General features: G+C 47.6%; 4 protein-coding genes across 9 annotated transcripts in view; 2 read left to right on the forward strand and 2 right to left on the reverse strand.

The window, feature by feature from the left end:
- LOC141106742 (uncharacterized) overlaps positions 1 to 20,223 on the forward strand; it is a 168,525-nt gene that overhangs the window by 53,051 nt on the left and 95,251 nt on the right. The window lies entirely within an intron of this gene.
- LOC141105431 (uncharacterized) overlaps positions 1 to 20,223 on the reverse strand; it is a 101,131-nt gene that overhangs the window by 16,013 nt on the left and 64,895 nt on the right. The gene's annotated exons all lie outside the window — the stretch shown is intronic.
- On the reverse strand, positions 1,294 to 15,447 carry LOC141106450 (uncharacterized). 3 transcript variants are annotated; one of them, XM_073597237.1, is made up of 2 exons: positions 15,296 to 15,447; positions 1,294 to 5,543 (listed from the first exon to the last, which is right to left on the reverse strand). In XM_073597237.1, exon 2 carries the CDS (start codon positions 5,535 to 5,537, stop codon positions 4,170 to 4,172), a length of 1,368 nt encoding a protein of 455 aa, XP_073453338.1. In that variant the 5' UTR covers positions 5,538 to 5,543; positions 15,296 to 15,447; the 3' UTR covers positions 1,294 to 4,169. The 3 variants fall into 3 exon arrangements, with proteins under 3 accessions (XP_073453338.1, XP_073453336.1, XP_073453337.1); XM_073597235.1 differs by lacking the exon at positions 15,296 to 15,447 and adding an exon at positions 15,093 to 15,173; XM_073597236.1 differs by lacking the exon at positions 15,296 to 15,447 and adding an exon at positions 14,253 to 14,767.
- On the forward strand, positions 15,067 to 19,143 carry LOC141106447 (uncharacterized). Of its 4 annotated transcripts, none has more exons than XM_073597229.1 (5): positions 15,067 to 15,609; positions 16,254 to 16,416; positions 16,875 to 17,039; positions 17,126 to 17,243; positions 17,333 to 19,143. In XM_073597229.1, the coding sequence occupies exons 2-5, from the start codon at positions 16,339 to 16,341 to the stop codon at positions 19,063 to 19,065; spliced, it is 2,094 nt and encodes a 697-aa protein (XP_073453330.1). In that variant the 5' UTR covers positions 15,067 to 15,609; positions 16,254 to 16,338; the 3' UTR covers positions 19,066 to 19,143. The 4 variants fall into 4 exon arrangements, with proteins under 4 accessions (XP_073453330.1, XP_073453327.1, XP_073453328.1 ...); XM_073597226.1 differs by having other exon boundaries at positions 15,068 to 15,609; positions 17,126 to 17,255; XM_073597227.1 differs by having other exon boundaries at positions 15,069 to 15,609; positions 17,126 to 17,255; positions 17,336 to 19,142.

Raw genomic sequence — 20,223 nt, forward strand, 5'->3', positions numbered from 1 at the left:
GGGGACACAGGCAGGCTGGCTGGCTGCACTGGGGACACAGGCAGGCTGCATCTGACGGGCACTGGTGAGGCTGCATTGATCTCTTGTATCATGTCTGCAGTCTCTGACCATCTCCTGTACTATGTCCGCAGTCTCTGACCATCTCCTGTACCATGTCCGCAGTCTCTGACCATCTCCTGTACCATGTCCGCAGTCTCTGACCATCTCCTGTACCATGTCCGCAGTCTCTGACCATCTCCTGTACCATGTCCACAGTCTCTGACCATCTCCTGTACCATGTCCGCAGTCTCTGACCATCTCCTGTACCATGTCCGCAGTCTCTGACCATCTCCTATACCATGTCCGCAGTCTCTGACCATCTCCTATACCATGTCCGCAGTCTCTGACCATCTCCTATACCATGTCCGCAGTCTCTGACCATCTCCTGTACCATGTCCGCAGTCTCTGACTATCTCCTGTACTATGTCTGCAGTCTCTGACCATCTCCTGTACCATGTTCCCAGTCTCTGACCATCTCCTATATAAAAACATTTTTTTAAAAATAAGTTTTGGTATCGGTCATTTTCGGCCTGGTGTATTTTTCATTTTCGGTATCGGCACCAAAAAACCCATTTGGTGCACCCCTAGTTAAAACCTTGATCAGGTTACTCTTCTCATATATATATATATATATATATATATATATATATATATATATATATATATATATATATATATATATAGACATGCTCAGTGCGACTCATGTTGCCTGGCCAACTTCCTAGTTTCTCTGTGCTCCTGCTTTCCCGCATACTATTTTTATTCTGTGTATTGACCCCGGCTTCATCTACTGTTTTTGCCTGCCGTGTGCCCTGATCTCAGCTTGTTTCCCGAATCCTCTTCTGTACTCTGCACACCTAAGTGGTCTTTGCATCTTCAACTGGGCGTATCTGGGGGCCGTGAACTGCTTCCAGTCTGCTGCAAGTCCATCCCCACCATCAGGGACCCTGGTGAAGAAGCAGGCTGGAGCTTAGACACCGAGTCGGCCTTCTACAAATGCTCACTATCTAAGGAACCTGACAATCTGCTTTTGGAGGATTCTTGGTGGTGACCTCATGTTTCTGGGTAGCCTAAAAGGTTGCAGTTGCTGCCCAAGCAGTGAGTGAAGAGAAACTGTCCAAGCAGGACACCTATTGCAATGACAGATGTCAAAATTGAATACCCCCCAACTCCGAGATGTCCTCCCACTCCCTGTTTTGGCAGATAATCTTTATAGTAGGGACACAGACAACAATAAAACACACGAGAAAGGTGCCAGATTAAAAAAGTTTAGTCCAATTGGAAAAGTTTATTTCAATAACAAACTCCTTACATATCCAACATGTTTCAGGTTATGAGGAAACAATCAAATAAGTGTGAAGCGTGTCAACCATCTCTCTCACTCCCCCTTGTGTGGATTTCTCACTGTTTCTGTGGATACAGTTTGTTATTAATAAAGATTCGTTTAGAAGATCCTAGGTGTGCAGCGTTCCGGGTTTATTCATTGTGTGATGCAGATGTGATCTGGGCTGACATCCTTCTATGCTGAATAAGTAAACTCCTGTGAATTGGGCTTACCTGGAGCAGCGGGAGTTTATTTAATGCATTTCGGGGCTGTAGCACTTCATCAGGGCTTAAATGCAACATACACAATATTACCAAAAGTATTGGGATGCCTGCCTTTACACGCATGTGAACTTTAATGGCATCCCAGTCTTAGTCCATAGGGATCATTATTATGCAGCTATAACAGCTTTAACTCTTCTGGGAAGGCTGTCCACAAGATTTAGGAGTGTGTCTATGGGAATGTTTGACCATTCATCCCAAAAGGAGTTCTATGGGTTTGAGGTCAGGACTCTGTGCAGGCCAGTCAAATTCCTCCACCCCAAACTCGCTCATCCATGTCTTTATGGACCTTGCTTTGTACACTGGTGCGCAGTCATGTTGAAACAGGAAGGGGCCATCCCCAAACTGTTCCCACAAAGTTGGGGGCATGAAATTGTCCAAAATGTCTTGGTATGCTGACGCCTTAAGAGTTCCCCTCGCTGGAACTAAAGGACCAAGCCCAACCCCTGAAAAACAACCCCACACCATAATCCCCCCTCCACCAAATGATTTGGACCAGTTCACAAAGCAAGGTCCATAAAGACATGGATGAGCGAGTTTGGGGTGGAGGAACTTGACTGGCCTTCTCAGAGTCCTGACCTCAACGTGATAGAACACCTTTGGGATGAATTAGAGCGGAGACTGTGAGCCAGGCCTTCTCGTCCACATCAGTGCCCGACCTTATAACTGCGCTTCTGGAAGAATGGTCAAACATTCCCATAGACACACTTCTAAACTTTGTGGACAGCCTTCCCAGAAGAGTTGAAGCTGTTATAGCTGCAAAGGGTGGGCCAACGCAATATTGAACCCTACGGACCAAGACTGGGATCCCATTAAAGTTCATGTGCGTGTAAAGGCAGGCGTCCCAATACTTTTGGTAATATAGCGTATAATTTAAATCTAAATAAAAAAATTCTTATAATAATAAAAATAACAATAATGATAGTAACAATTCTGGGAATAACAGTAAACTACTATTAATAGCAACAACAATAACACTGAACAACGATGGCAGCAATAGTATATTATAATAATAAAAAGCTTAAACAATGTAACAAAGAAAAGGGTAAAAACATTTAGTCCCCGATAAAAAGGGCAGAGCCGCATCCCCCAGAACGCGCAGGTTTTGCAAACAGTCTGTCACTGAAATAAGTCTATATTTGGACTTGAGTATCACTTTTCAATTCAATTCTAGAAACCTTCTGATATTTCCTGAAATACGTCAATCAGGAAATACCACATTATGGCCATTAGATGGAGCTGAGGATTATAGGAAATAAACATATTAAATACATTACGGGGATTATCTATGATGGCTATGGGAATGCTGAAACATGGCGGAACCCTTGAGCTAATACTCAGGTCTCAGAGAAAATGATTATAGCTCACGGTACATTAGTCACACCATACTGTTGGTCAGTGAGAGGAGGGCTTCCTTGCATTTGTGGTCAGTAGGAAAAATGAGTGGTGTTGGTTACAATACCACATGGGCACCACCAGCCAGGAGAACAGGTCATCACTGCTGATTGAACCACTAGCAAACTCTGGAGGAACCCAAGTTTTCCACTGAACCCTGGTTGAGAAAGGCTGTTGCTTCCTGACCATACTGGTGGTCAATGACAGGAAGGCTTCCTTGCACTGGTGGTCAATGGAAAGGAGTGGTGTTGGTGCCAATACTATGTGGGCACGACCAGGCAGAACAGTGCAACACTGCTGGAATAAACCCCTAGCAAACTCTGGAGGAACCCAAGGTTTTTAAGGAACCTTGGTTGAGAAAGGCTGTTGCTTCTTGACCATATTGGTGGTCAATGAGTGGAGGGCTTCCTTGCACTGGTGGTAAGTGGAAAGAGTGAATGGTGTGTTAGTGCCAATACTATGTAGGCACCACCAGGCAGGAGAACAGTCCATCACTGCTGAATGAACCCCTAGCAAACTCTGATGGAACCCTGGTTTTCAAGGAACCTTGGTTGAGAAAGGCTGTTGCTTCTTGACCGTACTAGTCGTCAATAAGAGGAGGGTTTCCTTGCACTGGTGGCCAGTTGGAAGTGAGAGGTGTTGGTGCCAATACTACATAGGCACCACCAGGCAAAACAGTCCATCATTGCTGAATGAACCACTAGCAAACTCTGGAGGAACCCAAGGTTTTCACAGGACCTTCAATGAGAAAGGCTGTTGGTCCTGACCATAATGATGGTCAATGAGAGGAGGGCTTTCTTACACTGGTGGTCAGTAGAAAGAGTGAGTGGTGTTGGTGCCAATACTACGTGGGCACTACCAGGCAGGAGAACAGTCCATCACTGCTGAATTAAGGCCCTTGAAAACTCTGGAGGAACCCAAGTTTTTCACTGAACCCTGGTTGAGAAAGGCTGTTGCTTCCTGGCAGTTTATCTCAAATTTTCATATATTATGTGAATGTAAACACTACATACATGGCCACATCTACTGGACCATACCACCCGGCCCTCCACTTCCTGGAAGATGATGTGTTTCCTAGCCCAGTATTATATAAATTATCTAGAATGCTTTTATGCCTACAAATTGGACATTTATGGTTGACTGTCCCACATGTGAAACCGATGGCCATTGGAGCACTCTGCCTTCACGGACACGCTAGATCCAACAAAGAATTTTTTTAACTTCCCTATGCGCCCATTACAGCTTTCATCAGCGAGGCATCGGCAGTACATTAGAAGTTTATTTAGGCAGCTGTCGAAAACTATGTACTTGTTTTCAGAAATAGGATCCGACGAGTTGCTTGTCCTGGGAATTTCCACCCTGGCCAAGTCTGTGTCCTCAGGCTTGATGCCAAGTTCCCCGGACTGCTCTCCATTGGCCTCATATTCTTCTTTTATGGAGGAGTAGCTTCTTGCCCGTCTTGAGGTAAGTTCTCTATCAGGGTCACATGAAACAGGGATAACTAATGGCTTCTCCTCCTTTGGCGTGGGCCACGAATAGGAACATCCTACATCGCAAACACCTACCACCTCTGTAGACCTTCTGGATTTTGGAAATTCGGGAAGACCATTGATATTGGAAAAAGACCCAATTCCTGATGGTTGATGTTCAGATAAGTCAAGAGTACTGTCTTTTGTGGGAAGCGACTCTGTGGTCATCGGAAGTGCTTTGGACGGATATATTGTGGTTCTTACCCCAGAGGGCAGTTGGGTGGTCGATCTGGACTCCTGCTTGCAACCGCACAGCCACTGATCCTCTTTGCTTCTTTCCGTCTGGACCTCCTTGTGTCTCATGCTGATAGTTTTGTCCGTGAAGGTGGCCTTGTGTCTCTGGCCAGGAAAGTATTCTGTGTTTGTTCCAAGAGTTCTGGTCCTTTTTAGTGGATGTAAAGCCTCACCAATGCTGCCACTCCAATCTGCATTCCATGGCCGTTTCTGAGTATAGGGATCACTGTGGGATATATAGTAACCATGTTCTGAAATTAAATAAGGACTAGTTAGTGGAACTGGATTGTCTTGTTCCAGTTTGACGACCCTCAGAGGAAGCCCCATGGCCATTGTTGTGGGGGCACCACCTACACCCAGTGTCGGGTTTGGTGGAGGAACTTTCTTCTTTCTGGGTTTATACATTTTCGGTCTCAAGGCCTTCAGCTCGATGGTCTTCTTGTCAGGAAATATGGAAGGTAAGGCTTCCTTCTTCAGGGAGACCAGCATCCGCCTCTGGTAGTAGCAGTCCATGGTGAAATGCTGGGAGCACATGCGGTACAGGCCCTTCGCCTTCCCCACCAGGATCTTCTGGCAAAGCTCATCGATGTTCTCGAACTCTTGCTTTGTGACTTGTGCCGTGGCCAGGAGCCAGGACTTGATGGCGGTGAGGTCCCCCGGGAAGGAGTGAAGGATGATGTTGGGGTCTTTCTTCTTCCATGAGAAGTTGCAGCCCTTCACGATACATGACGGCATCCTGCCCTACAAGAGTGCACAACAAATATTGAACATGAGACAAAAAAAAAAAATCTATGTGGGAAGGTTCTATAAATAGAACATTTAAGATCTATACAGTGGAGAAAATAATTATTTGTATGCCCACTTACAAAGAAATGAAGGATCTATAATTATTATCACAGGTGTGTTTTAAATGATAGAGACAGACTATCAACCAAAAATCCAGAAAAAACACAGGATACAAAATTGTAACGGAAAGTCCCACACTCCGCTTGAGTGCTACCGTCAGCACACTGCTTCCTCCAGTCTGGAACTTCATATATCAGATATTACAGCCCATATAATGTAAGAACCAGGCGAGACTAGCTCAGTTACAAAACTGCAACATGGAACTGTTTATTGAAACACAGGTACACAGAGATATTCAAACTTCTCCTCAGACTGTCCAATCAGCAGGGAGGTGTTGGAGGAATTCGCCCCCTCCCCTCTCACAGCTAATCTACATACACATCCCATAATAACCAAGGCAGACAGACACAATAGAACAATGGAATACAGCCACACCCCAAATGACCCAACACAGAGCAGACCATAGTATGAGACAATATATACAGTATCTCACAAAAGTGAGTACACCCCTCACATTTTTGTAAATATTTTATTATATCTTTTCATGTGACAACACTGAAGAAATGACATTTTGTTACAATGTAAAGTAGTGAGTGTACAGCTTGTATAACAGTGTAAATTTGCTGTCCCCTCAAAATAACAACACACAGCCATTAATGTCTAAACCGCTGGCAACAAAAATGAGTACACCACTAAGTGAAAATGTCCAAATTGGGCCCAATTAGCCATTTTCTCTCCCCGGTGTCATGTCACTCATTAGTGTTACAAGGTCTCAAGTGTGAATGGGAAGCAGGTGTATTAAATTTGGTGTTCTCGCTCTCACTCTCTCATACTGGTCATTGGAAGTTCAACATGGCACCTCATGGCAAAGAACTCTGAGGATCTAAAAAAAATAATTGTTGCTCTACATAAAGATGGCCTAGGCTATAAGAAGATTGTCAAGACCCTGAAACTGAGCTGCAGCACGGTGGCCAAGATCATACAGTGGTTTAACAGGACAGGTTCCACTCAGAACAGGCCTCGCCATGGTCAGCCAGAGAAGTTGAGTGCACGTGCTCAGCATAATATCCAGAGGTTGTCTTTGGAAAATAGACGTATGAGTGCTGCCAGCATTGCTGCAGAGGTTGAAGGGGTGGGGAGATCAGCCTGTCAGTGCTCAGACCATACGCCGCACACTGCATCTAATTGGTTTGCATAGCTGTCATCCCAGAAGGAAGCCTCTTCTAAAGATGGTGCACAAGAAAGCCTGCAAACAGTTTTCTGAAGACAAGCCCAATAAGGACATGTATTACTGAAACTATGTCCTGTAGTCTAATGAGACTGAGATAAACTTATTTGGTTCAGATGGTGACATGCGTGTGTGGTGGCAACCAGGTGAGGAGTACAAAGATAAGTGTGTCTTGCATATAGTCAAGCATAGTGGTGGGAGTGTCATTGTCTGGGGCTGCATGAGTGCTGCCAGCACTGGGGAGCTACAGTTCATTGAGGGATCCATGAATGCCAACATGTACTTTGACATACTGAAGCAGAGCATGATCCCCTCCCTTTGGAGACTGGGCCGCAGAACAGTATTCTAACATAAAAACGACCCCAAACACACCTCCAAGACGACCACTGCCTTGCTAAAGAAGCTGAGGATAAAGGTGATGGACTGGCCAAGCATGTCTCCAGACCTAAACCCTATTGAGCATCTGTGGGACATCCTCAAATGGAAGGTGGAGGAGCGCAAGGTCTCTAACATCCACCAGCTCTGTGATGTCGCCATGGAGGAGTGGAAGAGGACTTCAGTGGCAACCTGTGAAGCTCTGGTGAACTCCATGCCCAAGAGGGTTAAGGAAGTGTGGGAAAATAATGGTAGCCACGCAAAATATTGACACTTTGGGTCCAATTTGGACATTTTCACTTAGGGGTGTACTCACTTTTGTTGCCAGCAGTTTAGACATTAATGGCTGTGTGTTGAGTTATTTTGAGGAGACAGCAAATTTACACTGTTATACAAGCTGTACACTCACTCACTCACTCACTTTCTTCAGAGCCGGTTCACACAGGGGCGACATGGGATCCGACTTCAAGTCGCGTGGCATGAGGAAATCAATGTTAGTGAATGAGAGCCGTCTTAATGTACACTACTGAAGTTGCTCCGACTTCAGAAAAAGTTCCTGTACTACTTCAATCTGACTTCTAGGCGACTTGTACCCATTGATTTCAATGGAAGTCGCCTCCAAGTCGGATCCCCGATCATAGTGAGGCAACTCTACAGGAAGCAGAAAGGAATTTACCCAGGTACTCCCCACTAAACAGGCAGCCCCCTCCTTCCAACACACAGAGCTGATAAGCTCTGATTGGCCACTGGCAAAGTCCCCTGTCCTGGAGGCGACTTCAAGTTGCGCTGTGGTTCACGCTCGAGTTGTATCCAAGTCGCACTGTAAGTCGTGTCGCCCCCGTGTGAACCGGCTCTCAGTGTTGTCACATCAAAAGATATAATAAAATATTTACAAAAATGTGAGGGGTGTACTCACTTTTGTGAGATACTGATTATATATATATATATATATATATATATATATATATATATATATATATATATATATATATATATATACACACACACACACACACACCACATTCCAGTGTGGTTGTACAGTGAGTCCAATTAGTACAGATCAGACTGAGGTTCTCAGTCACCCTTAGAGTATTAGAGACACAGGGTGACTTAGACATAGGTGCATGGGGAGCTGAAACAAGGGTTTCCCATCCCTCCCAAGGGATTCTTGGTTCCACGGGCCCCCCACCCAAAGTGACTTGCGTCACACAAATGTTATAAACGGAGTTGCAGATCAGTGAGTCAAATAAGTATTAGATCCCCTACCATACAACAATAATTCTGGCTCCCACAGACTGGCTACAGTATGTGCTCATGCTTACGTGGTACACAGTTTAGTCCTGTCAATTTAAGAAGGTGCTCCTAACGACAAACCATTATGTGTATCAAAGACACCTGTCCACAGAATCTCTCTCTTCCATTTGAAACCTCACCATCATGGGCAAGACCAAAGAGCTGTCAGAGGACGTCAGAGACAAGACTGTAGACCTGCACAAGGCTGGAATGGGCTACAAGACCATCAGCAAGATGTTTGGTGAGAAGGGGATAACTGTTGGAGTGATTATTCGCACATGGAAGAAATACAAAATAACAGTGATGAGGCACTGTTACTCAGTTAATCAATTGCCCTCGTCTGGAGCTCCATGCAAGATTTCACCTCATGGGGTAATGATGATTATGAGAAAAGTGAGGGATCAGCCCAGAACTACACAGGAGAAGGTTGTGAATGATCTCAAGGCAGTTGGGACGACAGTCACCAAACAAACCATTGGTAACACAATACACCGCCATGGACTGAAATCCTGCAGCACTTGCAAGGTCTTCCTCCTCAAGGTGGTACATGTACAGGCCCTTCTGAAGTTTGCCAATGAACATCTAAATGATTCAAAGAAGGATTGGGAGAAAGTGCTGTGGTCAGATGAGATCAAAATTGCGCTCTTTGGTATTAAAGGATCACTAAAGATAATTTTTTTTTAACCCTTTCATGACTAAGCCTATTTTTGAAATTTGGTGTTTACAAGTTAAAATCCGTATTTTTTGCTAGAAAATTACTTAGAACCCCCAAACATTATATATATTTTTTTAGCAGAGAATCTAGAGAATAAAATGGCGATTGTTGCAATATTTTTTATCACACGGTATTTGTGCAGCGGTGTTTTAAACGCAAATTTTTGGAAAAGTGACACTTTCATGAATTTTAAAAAATCCAAACAGTAAAGTTACCCCAATTTTTTTGTATAATGTGAAAGATGACGTTACACCGAGTAAATAGATACCAAACATGTCACCCTTTATAATTGCACGCACTCGTGGAATGGCGACGAACTACGGTACCTTTGAATTTCCATAGGCGACGCTTTAAAATTTTTTACAGTTACCAGGTTTGAGCTACAGAGGAGGGCTAGAATTATTGCTCTCGCTCTGATGATCGCGGCGATACCTCACATGTGTGGTTTGAACACCGTTTACATATGCGGGCGCGACTTCCGTATGCGTTTTCTTCGCTGCGCGAGCTCGCGGGGACAGGGGCACTTTAAAAAATTTTTTTTTTTTTTTTTATTTAATTTATTTATTTTTGTACTTTATAAATTGTGTTTAAATTTTTTTTTTTTTTTACTTTTATTGCTGTCACAAGCAATGTAAACATCCCTTGTGACAGTAATATGTGGTGACAGGTACTCTTTATGGAGGGATGGGGGGGTCTAAAAGACCCCCCATCCCTTCTTTACACTTCAAAGTATTCAGATCGCCGAAAACGGCAATTCTGAATACTGTGTACTTTTTAAATTCTGCGCCATTGGCAGCTGAGTAAACGGGAAGTGACGTCATGACGTCGCTTCCGCGTTTACAACAAGAAGGCTGGAACGAAGCCGCTCGCAGCTTCGTTCCAGCCCGCCCCCAGCCGCCGAAGGCAGCCGAATGGACACCGGGCCTCCCGATCGCACGGGAGGCCCGGTAACAGCGGCGGGAGGGGGGGATGTCCCCTCCCGCTCCTCCGGTATAACAGCCGAGCGGCTTTTAGCCGCATCGGTTGTTATACACGGGTAGCCGATCGCCCGCTGTAAACAACGGTATCGGGATGATGCCTGCAGCTGCGGGCATCATCCCGGTATAACCCTGGAAAGCCGAGTACGCATATCTGTGTACGGTCGGCGGGAAGGGGTTAAATAATAAACATGTTATACTTACCTCCACTGTGCAGCTCGTTTTGCACAGAGTGGCCCCGAACCTGCTCTTCTGGGGTCCCTCGGCGGCTGTCTCGGCTCCCCCCCTCCCGCAAGGACTCAACACCTTCATGCAAGCTCTCTCGCATGGTGTTGAGTGCTTGCGGGCGCGCTCCCATGATACAGCCGGCGGCCATAGCATCACTCGGCCCCGCCCCCCGGTGCGCCGCATCATTGGATGTGATTGACAGCAGCGCGAGCCAATGGCTGCGCTGCTTTCAATCCATCCACTGTAACCAATCAACGGCCAGGCTGAGCAGCGAAGAGGATGTCGGGGGCGAGCGCAGAACTTTCGAGGGGTCAGGTAAGTAAAACGGGGGGGGGGGGGGGATGGGGGATGCATAGAATGGATAGTGCATAGAATGCATTAAGGTGAAAAAACTTTTACCTTTACAACCTCTTTAACTCGACTCGCGTGTTTGGAGGAAGAAAAATGCTGACTATGACCCTAAGAACACCATCCCTACAGTCAAGCATGGAGGTGGAAACATGATGCTTTGGGGCTGTTTCTCTGCTAAAGGTACAGGCCAACTTTGCCGCATTGAGGGGCCAATGGATGGGGTCATGTATTGTAAAATCATGGATGAGAACCTTCTTCCCTCAGCCAGGACACTGAAGATGGGTCATGGAGGATGGGTCTTCCAACATGACAATGACCAAAAAAATGCCACCAAAGCAACAAAGGAGTGGCTCAATAAGAAGCACATTAAGGTCATGGAGTGGCCTAGACAGCCTCCAGACCTTAATCCTATAGAAAATTTATAGAGAAAGCTGAAACTTTGAGTTGCCAAGGGACAGCCAAGAAACTTTAAGGATTTAGAGAAGATCTGTAAAGAAGAGTGGACCAAAATCCCTCCTGAGATGTGTGCAAACCTGGTCACCAACTACAAGAAATGTCTTACCTCTGTGCTGGCCAACAAGGGTTTCTCCACCAAGTACTAAGTCATGTTTTGCTTGGGGATCAAATACTTATTTTACTCACTGAACTGCAACTCAATTTATAACATTTGTATTGTGTTTTTTTCTGGATTTTTGGTTGATATTCTGTCTTTATCATCTAAAATACACCTATGATAAAAAAAATGATAAAACCTTCATTTTTTGTAGGTGGGCAAACTTACAAAATCTGCAGGGGATCAAATAATTATTTTCCCCACTGTATAGAGAATATTGTACCCCATCTTCCTGTACAGTCATAACAGAGAAGGGGGAGGGGAAAAACAACAGGATTCTGCAGAACGAGAGGTGCAGCCTACCCAAGTAATAACAAAATGGCCAGAAAAGGCACCAAGCAGATAGGCTGTGTCCCCTGTATAATCTAGCTAGAGATTGCCACCACATTACAAGGGACTGCTAGAGATTGCTGCCACATTAGAGAAGACTGCTGCCTTATTTCAGGTTACTGCTAGAGATACATCTCACAATACAGGGGGCTGCTCCAATTTGCTGCCACATTACAAGGGACTGCTAGAGATACAAGCCACAATACAGGGGACCACTACAAATTGCTCCCCATTACAGGAGATTACTAGGAACTCCCAGGAACTGCTGCCACATTACAGGAGATTGCAGCCACATTACAGGGAACTGCTAGAATCTGCTGCCACATTACAGGAGACTGCTAGAGATAGAAGCCACAATACTGGGGACTACTTGAAATTGCTGCCACATTACAAGGGACTGCTAGAGATATATTGCTACCACATTACAGGAGATTGCTGCCACATTACAAGGAACTACTAGAGATAGATTGCTACCACATTCCAAGGGACTGCTATAATTTGCTGCCACATTACAGGAGACACTGGCCACATTACAGGGGACTGCTAGAGATACAAGCCACAATACAGGGGACCACTGCAAATTGCTCCCCATTACAGGAGATTACTGCCAGATGACAAAGGAACTGCTAAAAACTGCTGCCGCATTACAGGGGACTGCTAGAGATAGAAGCCACAATACTGGGGACTACTACAAATTGCTGCCACATTACAGGACACTCCGGTCACATTATAGGAGGCAGCTAGAGACCGCTGTCACATTAAAGAGGGCTTGCTGCAGACTGCTGCCACATTACAGGAGACTGCTGGAGATTCCTGCCACCTTAGAGGAGACTGCTAGAGATAGAAGCCACGTTACAAGGGACTGCTAGAAACTGCTGCCACATTATAAGGGACTGTTGGAGATTGCTGCCACTTAACAGGACACACCGGTCACATTACAGGAGACTGCTAGAGATGGTCACATGACATAACGACAGCGGCCACATTACAAAGGACTGCTAGAGACTTCTGCCATATAACAGGAGAATGTGGTCACCAGTGGTGGCTGGTGCTTAATGCTCCCCCGAGAGACAGACGGTGGCGATCAATGCCTCCCCGTGGGAGACGGACAACAGCGGCGATCAATGCCCCCCCCCGTGGGAGACGGACGACAGCGGCGATCAATGCCCCCCCCGTGGGAGACGGACGACAGCGGCGATCAATGCCCCCCCCGTGGGAGACGGACGACAGCGGCGATCAATGCCCCCCCCGTGGGAGACGGACGACAGCGGCGATCAATGCCCCCCCCGTGGGAGACGGACGACAGCGGCGATCAATGCCCCCCCCGTGGGAGACGGACGACAGCGGCGATCAATGCCCCCCCGTGGGAGACGGACGACAGCGGCGATCAATGCCCCCCCGTGGGAGACGGACGGCAGCGGCGATCAATGCCCCCCCCCGTGGGAGACGGACGACAGCGGCGATCAATGCCCCCCCGTGGGAGACGGACGGCAGCGGCGATCAATGCCCCCCCCATGGGAGACGGACGGCGGCGATCAATGCCCCCCGTGGGAGACGGACGGCGGCGATCAATGCCCCCCCGTGGGAGACGGGCAGCAGCGGCGATCAATGCCCCCCCGTGGGAGACGGGCGGCGGCGGCGATCAATGCCCCCCCGTGGGAGACGGGCGGCGGCGATCAATGCCCCCCCGTGGGAGACGGGCGGCGGCGATCAATGCCCCCCCGTGGGAGACGGGCGGCGGCGATCAATGCCCCCCCATGGGAGACGGACGGCAGCGGCGATCAATGCCCCCCCCGGGGGGACGGACGGCAGCGGTGATCAATGCCCCCCCGTGGGAGACGGACGGCAGCGGCGATCAATGCCCCTCCCCCGTGGGAGACGGACGGCGGCGAACAATGCCCCCCCCCGTGGGAGACGGACGGCGGCGATCAATGCCCCCCCCCGTGGGAGACGGACGGCGGCGATCAATGCCCCCCCCCGTGGGAGACGGACGGCAGCGGCGATCAATGCCCCCCCCCCCCCGTGGGAGACGGATGGCGGCGATCAATGCCCCCCCCCGTGGGAGACGGACGGCGGCGATCAATGCCCCCCCCCGTGGGAGACGGACGGCGGCGATCAATGCCCCCCCCCGTGGGAGACGGACGGCGGCGATCAATGCCCCCCCGAGGGAGATGGACGGCGGCGATCAATGCCCCCCCGTGGGAGACAGACGGCGGCGATCAATGCCCCCCCGTGGGAGACAGAAGGCGGTGATCAATGTCTCCCCCTGTGGGAGATGGACGGCTGCAATCAATGCCCCTTCCCGTGGGAGACGGACGGCGGCAATCAATGCCCCCTGCGCCCCTGTGAGAGACGGATGGCAGGGATCAGTTGCCCCCCCCCCGTGAGAGACAAACTGCAGCGATCAGTGCCCCCCGCGCCCCTGTGGGAGACGGATGGCGGCGATCAGTGGCCCCCCCCATGAGAGATGGACTGCAGTGATCTGTGGCCTTACCTTAGGAGGCCTATGCTGCTCCTCGCTCCAGGGAGGAGCCTGGGACATTGCTTCTCCTGCCAGCTGAACAGGAAGAGACTCCCAGCCAATCGGGTCTCAGGACCCGCTTCCTGATTGGCCAGGAGGAGAATCAGGAAGACAACAGCGAATATTTCTTCGCTATTGTCACACAACTGGGTGGGCTCAGGGCGGAGTATTCTGCCCCTAAGCCCACCCTTTTTTAGGCCAACTAGAGCCTCAGGCTCCAATCATGTCCTTTAAAAAAAAACAAAAACCCATAGAAATCCGTGCGTCCGGCGCCCTGCATGTAGATTAGGGGGTGGCGCCCCTAATGGACAGGCCGCCACTGGTGGTCACAATAAAGGACTTCTGCCCAGCTGTAAGAGCCGGCGGACACGTTACAGAAGACCGTTAAGAGACGAACGCCCCGTCACCAGGAGAGGTCGCTCCCATCCTGAACGTCGGACAGTCGCCCCATGGTGGGTGGAAGCGGCTCAGATTCCCATACACGTAGTCCCGCCCCCCCCCCAGATTCCCCGTGCTCCAGCACGCTGGAAAATATCCGCAATTCCCCCAACACTTCTTCTCCCTTCCTAATAACAGAGCGCCAATGCTCTGCCCACTGCGCCCCAATAAACCAGAGGGCGAATGGGGGCCGGTTCAGCCAGGACTAGCAGATGATCGATCGCCCCCCCCCATTTCTAACACACAGCCTGAGTCTTCTCTGTCACTAGAATGTCAGCTCTGCAGACAACTCTCTACAGGTAACTCCTCCCCTTACCTTTCCTCCACCCCTCCCTTTCCTCTACCTCTAACTCATACAGCAAACCCATCATATACCTTCCTTCGCTCCCTGCTGCTACACCCTCGACCGGCGGCTTCACCCCGCTTACTGCGCATGCACAGGGGCTAGACGCTACTGACGTTATGAGGCGATAGCCGTGGATGCGTAGATTGCCATGATAGATATGGGCACAGCTCACTAAATGAAAAGAGGCGGTTTTGGAATCGCGGGACTGAACTTTAAGTAAACGCCCCGTTACCTGAAGCCGCTCTACTCCCCAAATTTACAAGAGCCACTTCATGATTATGCGTTTCAAATCCTTTCCACCTGACTTCCGCATTTGCGTTCCATTGGTCATATGCCTACGCGCTCCCTCTGCTGGTTACGGGTAAGGACTGCAGCCCGTGTATGCAAAAAAAAAAAAAAAAAAAACAGAAAAGGCGACCAATCAGCGACTAGCGGGCGTGGCGTTTTTCTGTCCCGGTTGCTAGGGAAGCGATGGCCACGCTGTGAACCCGGAAGTGTGCAAAGAGCACTTAGTGACTTCCTGTCTGTGTGTTTACAAGGCTGCAGGTGAGTATTGTTGGGAAAATGAGCACATGGACGGTTTCAGAGAAGGGAGAGTAATCAAATAAAATGGGAACTGGAAGAATTGGTCGTATCCCTTTAAGTATTATGTTGATAGTGTTGGGGCTCATTGTAGTCATGGGAATAAGGTTTAATAATGCACCCTTTGTTTATTTTTGACCAACTGTGCCTTTCAATATCCCATTTCAAATGCTGCATTACTTGTTTGTTTATTATCATTTTTTAATAAGTGTTTATTTGGGGAGCTCGTGCTAAAATACTCCCATATTTCCATTTCACGGAGATTTGATCATTGGGTTTCTGAGGTTCTGTGGTCTTTAAGGGTTCAGATTCATCATTAGGCCTATGGCTACGTGCGTCAGAGCTAAAGAAGTGGCTTTGCCCCCTATGGCTCCATCATCAGTAGAACGATGGCCATTTTATTAAAGCTCACGTACCTATTGTCACCATATATGAGACCAGGTTGGGGCTGGTAAATCGAGAATATGTTGTGTGTGATGGAACTGATCTCAGAAGATAGGGGGCAGCGTTGTCCACCATAGCTTGTGTACCTATAGGCCATGGTGGTGGTAGTCCAGCCTTGTCAACACCTCAGTTTTTTACATTTGCCTTCTTTCTTGTCTTTAAAGGCTTGTCCGTGTACATCACTAACGGACATCCTGAGGAACGGTAACCACCAGTCTATGCAGATCCGGAACCCTATCAACAATCAGAATGGACAAAAGTAGACGAGCCCTGGTTAATGAGATGTTAAACTTCACCCTGGAGATCCTCTACCTGCTGACCGGAGAGGTGAGGAGGATTCTGGGAGGTCACATGACATCACTCTTATCTCTATTAATAAAACACACCTGACTGGAGAGGTGAAGAGGATTCTGGGAGGTCACATGACATCACTCTTATCTCTAATAATGAAACACAGACCTGACCGGAGAGGTGAGGAGGATTCTGGGAAGTCAGATGACATCACTCTTATCTCTATTAATAAAACACAGACCTGACCGGAGAGGTGAGGAGGATTCTGGGAAGTCAGATGACATCACTCTTATCTCTATTAATAAAACACAGACCTGACCGGAGAGGTGAAGAGGATTCTGGGAGGTCACATGACATCACTCTTATCTCTATTAAAACACCGAGCTGATCGGAGAGGTGACAAGGATTCTGGGAGGTCACATGACTTTATAGAAATGGGAATGCCTAGCTTGGCTCATATACAGGAATAATCTTTTGTTTTTTCTGTACTCCAGGATTACATCACTTTCAAGCTCTCCGATGGCTGGGTTGCACCCAACTTGAAAAAGATGCAGGACCCCACCATGGAGCTTCCACCATCCTCCCCGACACCTGAGAGAAGCAACACCAAGAAAATTCTAGAAGTCACCCAGAAGTTCATTGAGCTGCTGACGGGAGAGGTGAGCGGTGGTGGGAATTCTGGGACATTATCCAGTAACAGACAAGGGATGTGTCTGGATGGTGACTGTATCATTGTGTGTGTCAGGTTCCTATAAGGTATCAGGATGTCTCAGTTGCAGTGGAAAACCCACAGAGCTCTGATGGACACAAAGAAGTCTACAAAGAAGTGGTGGTGGAAAATTACCCAACCCTTGACTTCCATGGTAAAATGAAAGGTGATGATCTTTCTAATGTGTATACTAAACTGGCCAGCTTCACATATTTAGATATTTTATTGTTATTTGTTTTCCAGCAGATTTGATTTACTCTCCTGGCCCCCTCAGAGGGTTACCAGCCACCACTGCCTCTTCACATGGTCAAGTTAATGAAGCCGGGTTCATTATAGCAGTTAACAGGCAGGAAGTCTCGGCAACTGTGGAAGCTGATGCCAAAGACAGCCTCAACCATATAGTCTCCATTCAGGATGGAAACGCTGTTGGCAACATTTATAATGACCACGGGTACACGGCGGTCTACACCAAAGAGGTGCTGGTGTCCATGGAGAATGGCAACCTTACCACGATATACACACCCCACGAAGACATAGCATACATCTCCAGTGAGGTTACAGAGATATCTGTGATTGGCAATGAAGAACTGCCTGCCAACACTATCTATACTCCACAGTTCAAAAATCAAGACCCTTTTCAGGGGGAGGAGAGCGCTAATCTGATAGATGAAGTTCCTTTGCCTGCAAAAAAGGAGACTACAAATCTTTGCAAAGCTAAATTGGCGGACAAGAGAAAGATATCGGTTCGTTCAAAGAGTGAAGAAGATCTTAGTCGAAAGTTGGAACTCAGAAAGGCTGAAGGCCAAAAAAACTTCTCTTGCTCGCAGTGCAACAAGCGATTTTCCTGCCTGTCCTTGTTGAACCGGCATGAAAGGATTCACACGGGCTTGAAGCCTTTTGCTTGCCCCGAATGCGGCCGGTGCTTTAACCGGGTGGAAAACCTTGCGGCCCACGTCAGGATCCACAAAGGAGAAAAGACGTTCTCCTGCCCCTGTGGGAGGGTCTTTCTCCGGAAAGAGAGTCTTGTTCTCCACAAGCGCACTCACTCAGGAGAGAAACCGTTCTCCTGTACCGACTGCCTGAAAAGCTTCACCAACAGCTCTGACCTGGCCCGGCACAGGAGGATCCACTTGAACTGGAAGCCTTTTTTGTGCTCTGAGTGCGGGAAGTGTTTTACGAACAAGGCAGACCTTGGCCGGCATCAAAAGACCCACCAGGACAAGATCTTACCATGTCCAGAATGCAAGCAACGTTTTGCAGCACGTTCTGATCTCCTGAGGCACCTTGGGCGGCACCAGATTTCATCTCTCAAATTTCCTTGCCCAGAGTGCGGCAAACAGTTCCCATCAAAGTCGGAACTGGCCCGCCATGAGGTGACTCACTCTGGAGAGAAGCCATTTGAGTGCTCTGAGTGTGGAAAACGCTTCAACCGGGCCTACAATCTTGACTCACACAGGAGGACCCATCTGGGGGAAAAGCCTTTCCCGTGTGCCGAATGCGGCAAACGGTTTCTCAGGAAGAGCCAGCTGACCTTACACGTAAGAACCCATACAGGTGAGAGGCCTTACTCCTGCTCAGAGTGCGGCAAACAGTTCGCCGGAAGCTCTGATCTTATCAAACATCAACGGCTTCACACGGGCGAAAAGCCCTACGCGTGCAACAACTGCGGCAGGCGCTTCACCAATAAGCCCGACCTCACCAAACATCAGAGGGTTCATGGCAAGGAGACTCCATTCGCGAGGCATCAAAAGACCCAAGCTGGAGAGCGACCGTTTTGTTGCACAGTTTGTGAGCAACTCTTCTTGAGTAATGTGGACCTTGCTGGGCACCAAAGAGCTCATTCGAAGGAAGTGGCCTTTTCGTGTTCTGACTGTGGGAAAGGGTTTCAGCATGAGATTGACCTAAGCAACCACCTTAGTACTCACCTTATAAATGAGTCGTACCCTTTCCTGAAAGGACACCAAGATACAGGTTAGAGGCGCACCTCAGAGAGAATTGGTAGGGCTACCAAGAGAACCTGTGACTTTGCCTTGAATAGGACTATAAAAATAACAAAAAATAAAAAATATAAAAATATACGTATTATTTTTGTGTTTTTTCTAATTTAAATATTAAATAAAAAAACAGGAGATTTTGGGTGAAAAGCACTTCTGAAATCACTGATTGGAACCACTTACCTCCTCTCCTTGATAGATAGTCAATTACTTTATTTTCCTTTCACGTAAATCTCAGTGATAAACTGTAGGTGGCTCAAGTACCTCTTATTGGGTCACTGAGATGTTCACATTACATATGGAGATACAAGGTTGGCGTGCTTAACTATGTAAGGATTTTGAACATACAATGCCTTGAAAAAGTATTCATACCCCTTGAAATTTTCCACATTTTGTCATGTTTCAGCCAAAAAACGTAAATTTATTTTATTGGGATTTTATGTGATAGACCAACACAAAGTGGCACATAATTGTGAAGTGGAAGGAAAATGATAAATGGTTTTCAAAATTTTTTACAAATAAATCTGTGAAAAGTGTGGTGTACATTTGTATAGCGCCCCCCTGAGTCAATACTTTGTAGAACCACCTTTCCACGGCAATTACAGCTGCAAGTCTTTTTGGGGATGTCTCTACCAGCTTTGCACATCTAGAGAGTGAAACTTTTGCCCATTCTTCCTTGCAAAATAGCTCAAGTTCTGTCAGATTGGATGGAGAGCGTCTGTGAACAGCAATTTTCAAGTCTTGCCACAGATTCTCAATTGGATTTAGGTTTAGACTTTTACTGGGCCATTCTAACACATGAATATGCTTTGATCTAAACCATTCCATTGTAGCTCTGGCTGTATGTTTAGGGTCATTGTCCTGCTGGAAGGTGAACCTCCGCCCCAGTCTCAGGTCTTTTGCAGACGCTAACGGGTTTTATTCTAAGATTGTCCTGTATTTGGCTCCATCCATCTTCCCATCAACTCTGACCAGCTTCCATGTCCCTGCTGAAGAAAAACATCTCCACAGCATGATGCTGCCACCACCATGTTTCACAGTGGGGATGGTGAGTTCAGGGTGATGTGCAGTGTCAGTTTTCTACCACAAATAGAGTTTTGCTTTTAGGCCAAAAAGTTAAATTTTGGTCACATCTGACCA

The sequence above is a fragment of the Aquarana catesbeiana genome, linkage group LG08 (genome assembly GCF_042186555.1).
Source record: "Aquarana catesbeiana isolate 2022-GZ linkage group LG08, ASM4218655v1, whole genome shotgun sequence".
Classification (NCBI taxonomy): Eukaryota; Metazoa; Chordata; class Amphibia; order Anura; family Ranidae; genus Aquarana; species Aquarana catesbeiana.